The 9867-nt window shown below is 47.0% G+C and overlaps 1 protein-coding gene across 1 annotated transcript in view; it reads right to left on the bottom strand.

The window, feature by feature from the left end:
* Matn3 (matrilin 3) overlaps positions 1–8733 on the bottom strand; it is a 20789-nt gene extending 12056 nt beyond the window's left edge. Inside the window, exons 1-3 of the mRNA XM_031356169.1 lie at positions 8447–8733; positions 3587–4153; positions 381–506 (exon numbers count right to left, since the gene is read on the bottom strand). Coding sequence (XP_031212029.1) covers positions 381–506; positions 3587–4153; positions 8447–8654 — 901 coding nt within the window. The 5' untranslated portion in view covers positions 8655–8733. The remainder of the gene's footprint in view (positions 1–380; positions 507–3586; positions 4154–8446) is intronic.
* Positions 8734–9867: the final 1134 nt, after the last annotated feature.

Below are 9867 nucleotides of genomic sequence, written 5' to 3'. Positions count from 1 at the left end.
CTCCCTGCCTCCCTGCCTCCCTGCCTCCCTGCCTCCCTGCCTCCCTGCCTCCCTGCCTCTCTGCTTCTGCCTCCTGAGTGCTAGGATCAAAGACATGCTCCAACACTGGCCAGTTCTAATTTCTTTTTTTTCTTTTTTTTCTTTTTTTTTTAATGGTACCAAGATCTATTCTAGGCTGCCCTGCCTAGGTTCTCAATTTCCTCTCATGGTTTCTATCAAAGCTGCTAAACTGGGGTAGATCAGCTAGAGGGCACTCAGGAGAAATGAGGTCAGAGCCCAATGGAAAACTCACCCCTGGAGAAGCCTTAGGGAAACCCCACCCCTGGAGAATAGGCATCCAATAACTCCCACTCAACCACGGTCCGCTGAGGAAGCCTCACCTGAACACGTTTTCCCATCAGCATTCAAGGTGTACCCTTGGCTGCACTCACAGTGGTGCCTGCCGTCACCATCGCTGACGCACACGTGCTGACACTGGTGTGTGCCAAGCATGCACTGGTCGAGAGCTAGGCAAAGAAATGCACAGTGATGATATAGATACCCAAGAACCAGTTTAGACAGTTCCTCTAGTTCCAAGACACTGCCCTCCAGATTTCTTTCCGACTCCTTCTTGACTTCATTATAAAAAAAAAAAAAAAAAAAAAAAGAGAGCCGGGTGGTGGTGGCGCATACCTTTAATCCCATTCTGAGTTCAAGGCCAGCCTGGTCTACAGAGTGAGTTCCAGGACAGCCAGGGCTACACAGAGAAACCCTGTGTCAAAACAAAACAAAACAAAAGCCTCTGGTGTATTAGATACTCAAGATGTTCAAATTTAGAATTATAGCATCTTTCAAAGGAGAAAGTTAATTCTGAGCTTAGATTTGTAGACTCAAACATTTCCACAGGCCAGGCAACATTATGTATAGTTGGTTGAATTGTGTACCCAAAAAAAGCTATATTCTTGCCTCTCGATCCTAAGAGTCAAGGAGAGTAAGAATATACTGTCAAGAGGTCTGTGAGCTATGGTGCCCATTGTAACTGAAGCCTGGTTTGCAACAGTTCCACATTTTGTGCCTAAAGGGAACTGGAACACAAGCATGACTATCCTCCTGGACCTGACTCACACTTGGGCAAGTGAGCCACGCTTGAGCATGCAAATAGTGTAAGGCCATCCAGCTAGCAACCTCATTGTGCATGAGTCTAAAGCCCACGTAATCTACTTGGATGCAAAGTAGATGATGGATTTGAATCATAAATACAAAGAGATTAAAAAGAAAAGCATGAGATTATGTCAGCTAGATCACATCCCCATCCTTTTGCTCCTGGAAACACTTATGTTTCACTGGAATGCAGCCCTCCCATACCCAGTGACGTGTTTTGAAAGACAAATCAATGAATTTAGTCATTTCTACAAAACTGAGGCCTGTTAGAGGAGGCTAGCACTCCTATGGCAGGTAACCCAGCCTCCAGTGCCCTTGGCAATAGGACAAGGCTAATATTTTCCCAAGGAGTGCCTTTTTGTGGGGTGATCTTTCCGTTGACTACAACAAGCTGCCCCTTAGTCGTTTTTCCAGAGAAGACATTCCTTGCCACCCCCAGAACAAGTAGGTCTTTTGTAAGAGAGGGAAAAGATTGCCACTCACCACTATTCCTTTACAGCCTTTGAGCCCACCCCTAGTTGCTAACTTTAAGACCTAACTTAGCCACAGACCAGAGTCCCGCTGGAACAGCTCTCACTCACAGCTTGAGGGGGTTTTCTGGGAAAAAGAAAGAAAGCCACTTTCTTTCTAGAACCTAGTAAGTGCCAAGTAGATGCTATCATAGCCAATAGTGTTTTTGTGGAGGCCTAGTGTCCCGGGCCACGGAAGACAGGGGGATCCCAGCCAGGTCTGGTAGAGATGAAGCCAAGGCTTCGTCTCCCATTTCCCCAACCAATTGATGATTCTGGGCTCCACATTAGCTTAGATAGAAAGCCTCATTGATATTTACAACTGTAGCTCCTGGCTCACTTGTATGTCTCTCTACCAACTTCATAGGTGTCAGAAGGCTGGGAGGAGTTATCTTTAACTTTGTATGTGGTGGTCATTATGAATAGACACAGGATGCACATGGCAGAAACTGTCTATGCTTAGGAATTCACCTAAGTTGGAAAGGTGTCACTCTTCCTTCAACAATTCTACAGAGGCTTTCAAATGATCATCGAATTTTTAAAAATGTGACTTCCACAAACCATAATCCTATTTTTTAAAAAAAGTTTTTATAGCTTTCTTTTCAATTTTTCTGTTCTATGGCAGGGTTTCATGTAGCCAAGGTTGGCCTCAAATTCAAGATGTAGCTGAAGCTGGCTTTGAACTCCATCACTCAAGTATTACACCGAGATCACATCCTTTTTTTTTTTTTTTTTTTTTTTTTTTTTTTTTTTTGTCAAGACAGGGTCTCTCTGTATATCCCTGGCTGTCCTGGAACTCACTCTGTAGACCAGGCTGGCCTCGAACTCAGAAATCTGCCTGCCTCTGCCTCCTAAATTCTGGGATTAAAGGCGTGTGCCACCACCGCCTGGCTTCCGAGATCACATACTAATGGGAGGTGGGAGAGAATTTCCAGCACTGAATAGATTCATACTGTTGCATCTGATTAGTTCATGAAGAAAAAAAAAAAACTCTAATAAAATTAGCATGTTCCTATTCAAATGCCATCCAAAAGAAAGAATGGAAGATTAACAGGATGATTTGTTTTTAATTTGTTTCTTGTGTCTCTTAAGTGAATCAGAAACTCCAACTCTTCTGGTCTCTAATCCAATTATTCCACAAAAGAATAAGCAGAGAAAGAGTCAAATCTGAAAATGAGCGTTATTAATTAAATGCACATGGCCAGAGAGACATTGGGATAGAGCCTACTGATTCTCACAGGGCAGATGCCACTTCAGCTTCTGCAGGAGAACAGTGGGGTACTGTTAAATCTGAAGATGTAAAGCTAAGGGAAACATATGGGGGAGAAGGGAGGAATGTTAATGGTGGAGAAGGGGGGACAAGAGAGATGTCTTGAGTTTGGGTGTTTGGGGTTTGGGTTTTATTTCTGACCCCATCAGGGAGTGGCAGGATTGTTTATTCTGGTTATTTCCAGAACTTAACATGTCTAACACAAACATGAAGGTTTTATGAGCAAACCAAGTTACATATAGTACAGCCTTGTACTTCTAAAACCAACACCATGTGTTTAGGTTGGTTTAAAAAAAAATTAAAGTTTTAAAAAAATGCACCAAAAAAGCCTTGCAAGTGTATAATTCTTCCAGAAAAGTTCTACCCCCACCCCCAAAAATGAATAAACTTCTTTTTTCAGGGGGCTGGAACGTTGGCTCAGCACTTAAGAGCACATGCTTCTCTTGCAGAAGGCCCAACTTTGATTCCCAGTGCCCATCCTGGGTGGCTAATGACTGCATATAACTCCAGCTCCAGGGGATCTGAGGTCACTGACCTCCTCCAGTCCCCACCCTCATGTGCACCTATACACATGATTAAAGATAAATCTCTAAAAAACAATTTCCGGTCACTCAAAATACCAACTCTAACATCCTTGCTAGTTGGAAGCTAAGATTTGCCAGCTTACCACAAAAGGTTTCCTGGAATCTAGCAGAGAGCTTCTCGATGACCCCATAGGTCTCCACGTAGAAGACGTGCTCTTCCAGGGGCTTGCTAGCCATCATCTTGAGGGACTCCATATCTGCTCGGTCCACACCCACAGCATACAACTCAATGCCAGAGGCCCGGGCTCGCGCAGCCACCTCATTCACCTGGTCCTGGGGCCTCCCATCTGTCACAATAATAGCTACCTTGGGGATATTAGACGTGGGCCCCCGAGCTCCGGCCTCCACAGTGAAAGCTTCCTCCATCGCTGTCTGGATAGCCAGCCCTGACATGGTGCCTGTTGACAAGGGTGTGATTCGTGCCACAGCCTGTTTCAGGGCCTGCTTGTCTGAATAGGTGTTGAGCTGGAACTCTATCTTCACAGTGCTGGCATAGTTCACCACAGCCACCCTCGTGTCTGCGGCCCCGATGTCCAGAGTGTCGATGATGCGGGAGACAAAGGTCTTCACCTTGGTGAATTCCAGAGGTCGGACGCTACGAGAACTGTCAATGATAAACACCAAATCCAAAGGCCTGCTCTTGCAAACCCCTGCAAAGAAGGGTATAATGAACACAAAAGGCTCAGCCTCGGTCAGATCCCGATCAGAAATGCACAGTCCTCGCCCCCAAAGAACTCTGGGATCCTGGGAAGCCAGACCTAGGAGCGCCCCCTGATACCATCAGTATCATTGCCTGCTTCCTTCCTGGAGGCCACCCTCCCTCTGCTGTTAAAAACACCCGGGCCTTGAGCCTTCCCAACAGTTTGTTTGAGGACTTATCCCACCGCTTAAAGTGCTGTTGCCAAGAGTCCTGGTAAGTCCTGGTACTGACAGGATCCCAGGCCTTCCTTGGCACTGGGCTGAGACAATGGGACAAGGACTTCACTTAACACACATGCACTGCATGTGTTTCTTTGGGAGCATATCTTGTTTTAAGGAGCAGAGACCTTGACCTGGCACCTCTCCTACTTCCCCTGAACTCCCCTGGCCAGTTCTCTGCATTTTTTCCCTTGTCACTTGCCTACAGCTCTGCCAAAATGGCAGAAAAGAAGAATCGGCTTCAAAGCTCTTACATTCTTTCTTCACAAAGTCATCTTATGTCTTCAGTAAGTCAACTCATGTTCATAGCCATTTATTCTCTCAATCTCTCTCTCCCTCTCTCTCTCTCTCCCCCCTCTCTCTCCCTCTCAGTCTTTACCACTTCCTCTAACCTTATTTGCACAGCCCTCTCTCAATCAACCAGAGTCTACTGTCAGCACTAGATGAGAAAGAATTCAGTTATCATATGTCTTTTTTAAGCCATTCTCTGCTTTCAACCAACACTCACAGGAATTCATGTATACACACACACACATGCACATACATGCACACACACACATGCACATGTACATGTGCGCGGGGACAAACACGAACACCACAGCCCTAGGTGAAAATGGGGACCTTGGAAGGTGTCTGTCAGGGGTCCTTCTTTCCTAGTAAGAGGACAGAATAATGCTTTTTGCTCAGTGGGTAGGTAGATTCAAAACAAATTCTTAGCTGTGAATCGTGGCACCAGCTATATTCAAAGTACTTAGGAGGCTAAGGGGGGTGGGGGGAAACAAGCTTAAGATGTAGAGTGAAGTCCACTCAGAAAAACATGTGATCTCCGGTTTTTAAAAACAAAGTATTTAGACTAAGTCATTTCTGAGAGGAAAGGCTTTGTCTGGGACAGGGATTTTTTCTCCCTCTGTCATTGCTGGGTGTTTGTTGTTGTTGTTGTTGTTGTTGTTGTTGTTGTTGTTGTTGTTTCATTCCGAGGGCTGGAATCAAGCCCAGAACCTTGTGTACCCTAGGCAAGTATTCTAGCACTGAGCTATATCCCCAGCCCTTCAGTTGTTTATTTATCTATACATCAGTCTATCTATGTACTTAATGATTATTTCTTTGAGACAGGACCTCCTGTAGCCCAGGTTAGCCTCTAACCCACAAATGTAGCCAAGAATGACCTTGAGTTCACTGTCCTCCTGCCTCCACTTAAAGGTTAAAGGCAGGTGCCACCACTCACAGCCTTCAAATTTTGTTTTCAAAAAGCAGAATTTTAACATCTTGGTTTTACCTTATCAGCTGGATAGACTGCATTAATAAGATACCACCTTACTTTGAAAGGCACCGTAGGAATCCCTGCGTGCTAACACAGGATCCTATGAACTAGGCAGTTATTCACATTTAGTAGAGGTTTGGGAGGAGCAAGCCCTGAAAAGCAGTAGTGTAAGCCTGGCCTCCATGACTCCTGTCTCCTAGCCCCAAGGCCTTTCCAGTACCCAGCAGCTGCTCCCACTGAGGCAAAGTTTTCCACCACAAAAAAAATCAACATTATCTCATGTGCCCAGCCAACGTTTGAATGTTGACTTTGAGCCACCACCCAAAAGATGTATGTGTCATGTATTTGGTTAAGTCAAGGGGAATTACAAATCACTTTTTAAAACAACTCCACAATTTCCTTTAAGATTTCCAGGGATCAAGGAGCAAGGAAAAGAACTCATGTAGAAAATCTTACCTGGACATAGGTCTATACATTTTTGCATGGTTGGAGGGGAAGGAAAAACCATTATGGTATAAGCATTGTAACTCACTGCTTACACTAACCCCCCAAGTAAAGTCTCTACAAATGTGTGTATCTTTGTAACTAACATGCCTGATTCAATCCTTCCCTGTTTGGTTTTCCCAATAAATCTTCTGTTTAGGGGATGAAGCTCTGAGATGTGATAGGCAAAATAATGCCTGTCCTTATTCCAGGGGCTTGCACAAATGCTGCTAAACGTAGCAAAAACTGCAGCTGTGATCAGACAGCTTTTGATGAAGAAACTGGCCTAGATTTTCTCAGATAGATTCAGGAGAATTACTGAGGTCCCTAAAAGTGGAAGAGGTTAGCCGAAGAGGGGTCTGAATGAGCAAGATGTGAGATGGGCTCATACTGATGCTGCTCTTCTTGAAGAGGGAAGACAAGGTGGGGCCAAGGACCACAGTAGCTTCTAAAAAGCTTGAAAGGCCAGCAAGTGCTTCTCTCTGGTGCCTCCCTCCCAAAAGGACAGGGATGCAAGCCCTGCCAACACCTTGATATCCGACCAGGAAGAACAGCATCAGCCTCGCACCTACAGAACCGTAAGATAATACTCTGCATGGATTTAAGTCACTAAATTCCATCATCATTTGTTTTGCAAGTCATAGAAAAGTAATACAGGAATCTTGGCCAGGGTAGCAACAATGAATCCCATGACCATGCAAGCTTTTTGCTCATCCCTACTCCCCCAGCAAAGGTACACGCTGTTCCCAAGATCAGCAGTTCGATTCTCAAGAAAAGAGAACGTGGGCTTGTGGGTAGAACTCTGGTGGTTAACTTAACTTGCATGGGTCTTGCTTGTTCCCATCTAAGTGCCAATGCTCTTGACATTTTCAGTCTGGGATTTCAAATCAGGTATGATGGAGAGCTTCCTGAGCTGATTCTCCACATATCCAGCAAATCACAGGAGGAGACAGACTGTGCAAATCGACCAGATAGCATCACTAGCCAGATGAGCCTGGACACCTAAAAATGCGATTTGCTATCGCCTTGTTCAAGCCAAGACCAGGCAGACTAGAGCTGGATCTTTGGGTAAGAAAGAGACAACTGGGGTTGGGAATTTAGCTCAGTGGTAGAGCGCTTGCCTAGCAAGCCCAAGGCCCTGGGTTTGGTCCTCAGCTCTGGAAAGAAAAAAAAAAAAGACAAAAAGAAAGTGACAACCTTCTATAAGTGAACAACTTGACTTTTGGGGCTCTGAGTTTCACTCAGGGGATCTGATGCTGATTTTTCTGGGTTCTTACACTATGTTAAGCCTTGGGGTCCCTGTATGTGTTGTAAGGTTTCATGACAAGTGCCTATCAGCTTGTCTGGTCTCGGTAGATTTGTTCTGCTCAGAGCAAAGTTAGTGGCTGGGGGAGGGTCGGGGAGGAATGGAGTTGTTCCTCGAAGACCAGCCGGAAGTGGTGGCGCACGCCTTTAAACCCAGCACTTGGGAGGCAGAGGCAGGCAGATTTTTGAGTTCGAGGCCAGCCTGATCTACAGAGTGAGTTCCAGGACAGCCAAGACTATACAGAGAAACCTTGTCTCGGAGGAAAAAATAGAAAGAAAAAAAAGAAAAAGACCAGACCTGCCTGGTTCTTTGGGGATCAACAGAGTATAGTTTGGAGTGTGGGGCCCAGTCTGCACAAGCAGAATACCAGATCTGAAGCAGAACAGAGTAAAGCACTGGCAGGACTACAGAGCAGGACCCTCCCTGGACACCTAAACGGCAGCTTGGTTTGCCTTCCTAATCACACTTCATACACCTCCGCTAAGTCGTCCTTTCTTCCAGATCCTGGCTCTCCTCTAGACCCAAAAAAGGCACTCACAAGGATTGCAAAATAGACGGAGATTTTCAGGTTACTACAAACAGAGTGTCAGGAAAAAGTTTTCTCTCCCTAACCAAGAGATCACCGCCAGACAGACCTGGAAGCCCCCATTCCCTGGCTGGCGCTCCTACAGGTGCACGATGCCCCCGTCCCAAATCACAAGGATGTTCAGGATATCAGATGCTATCATGGTCATGCGCATGACCTTACACTCTAGCCCTACCTCCTCCCCTGCGTTGTCGGACCCTAAGTTTCTGAGCAGCATTGCAAGTGGGGAAAGAATGCTTCCTCCAGCATCCTGCCTGAGGCTGGGATAAAAGCACTTTCGGTAGATGTGGCGTGCTGCTGTTCCTGGGTCCCCGGCCCCTCTTACCCTCCTCCATCCATGGCTATGGCACCCTCTCTGGCAGAGCGGTCCCCCACCGACCCCACTGTACCTGCGCCGCGGCCCCCGGAATGTGGCGCGCGGGTGGAAGTAGCCAGAGCAGAGAGATGCCCGGGGCTGCCCCCCGGGACTCGTGTGCCCAGCCGGCGGACGTTCGCGCGGGCCAAACGTCCAGAAGCAGCCGGGGGCGGCAGGAGCAACAGCGGCCAGAGCAGCAGCAGAAGTCCCGGGAGGTGGCGTAAGAAGGGTGAGAGCAACATGATGGGCTTGACGACCTGCCGGGGTCTGCGGCGAGGTAACCAGAGTACGCAAGGTCAGACACGGGCGTAGGACCGCACAACGGCGACCAATTTAAAGGTCCCGCTTCTGAGGCTCCGCCCCGCCCCGCCCACTGGAAGGCCTCGCCACCAGAGCCCGGGAGCCGCCAAAGGCCAACAAGAAACCCTGTCTGTGCATTCCAGTGGCAGGAGCGGAATGTCTGGGACTAGGCAGCCAGCAACATGGTGGTCACTGCCCGCCTAGTCCGGTGGGCTCGGCTGAGTGCCTCCTGGACGATTGCCTCCTTGTAAAACCAGGTTGGTGTAGGGGGACTCCTGCTCGACCCTCTCATGCAGGAGTCCCAGACCCGTGCCCCGGATTCTATTTGACAAACCTCGAGTTCTGTACCCACTCAGCTGCAGGTAAGCTGAGATCAAGAGCCTCACACAACACACCTTTCACCGGCCAAGAAAACTTGCTGTTATTTTTTTTTTTTTTTAAGGATAGGCCTCTCAGATTCTAGCATCATGAATAGGATGCTTTCAGCCCAGTTTTAATTATTCATAAACATTTAAACTTATAGTACCAGGAATAGTAAATCAAACATACACTTCCCCCGGACAGCCTCCGGTTTGCTGGAAGAACACCCACTTCCTCTCTGGAAGAACGACCAGCACAGGCCTGGAAACTGCTCAGGGGATGTTCAACTCACTGGGAGAGAGAAGATGCTCAGTGTTTTGTTAGGGGTTAGAAAAGTGGCCTGGGTGAGTAGGAAAGCTTCTAACAGCAGGGGAGGAAAGCTGAGCTGGATTTTCAACCATGGCAGTGAGCATGAATGAGTCTCAACAGAGCCAATCCAGTATTTCTTTTTTTTTTCTTTTTTTTTTTTTTTGATATTTTCTTTATTTACATGTAAATTTCTCCATTCCCAGTTTCCCTCCAAAAAACAAAGAAACAAACAAAAACAACCAAAACAAACCCCTGTTGCCTCCCACTTCCCTATGCCTGCCACCCCACCCTCTCCCACTTTCTGGCCCTGGCATTCCCCTACACTGGGGCACAGAACTTTCACAGGGCAGAGCTCCTCTCCTCCTATTGATGATTGCATTTGCAATCCTCTACTATACACATGCTGCCTGAACAATCCGACCCCTCCGTGTGCAGTCTTTGGTTGGTGGTTGAGACCCTGGGAGCTCTGAGGGTACTACTTAGTTC

Source organism: Mastomys coucha, unplaced genomic scaffold (assembly GCF_008632895.1).
Source record: "Mastomys coucha isolate ucsf_1 unplaced genomic scaffold, UCSF_Mcou_1 pScaffold6, whole genome shotgun sequence".
Lineage (NCBI taxonomy): Eukaryota > Metazoa > Chordata > Mammalia > Rodentia > Muridae > Mastomys > Mastomys coucha.
This window is presented reverse-complemented; position numbering and strand designations above follow the sequence as displayed.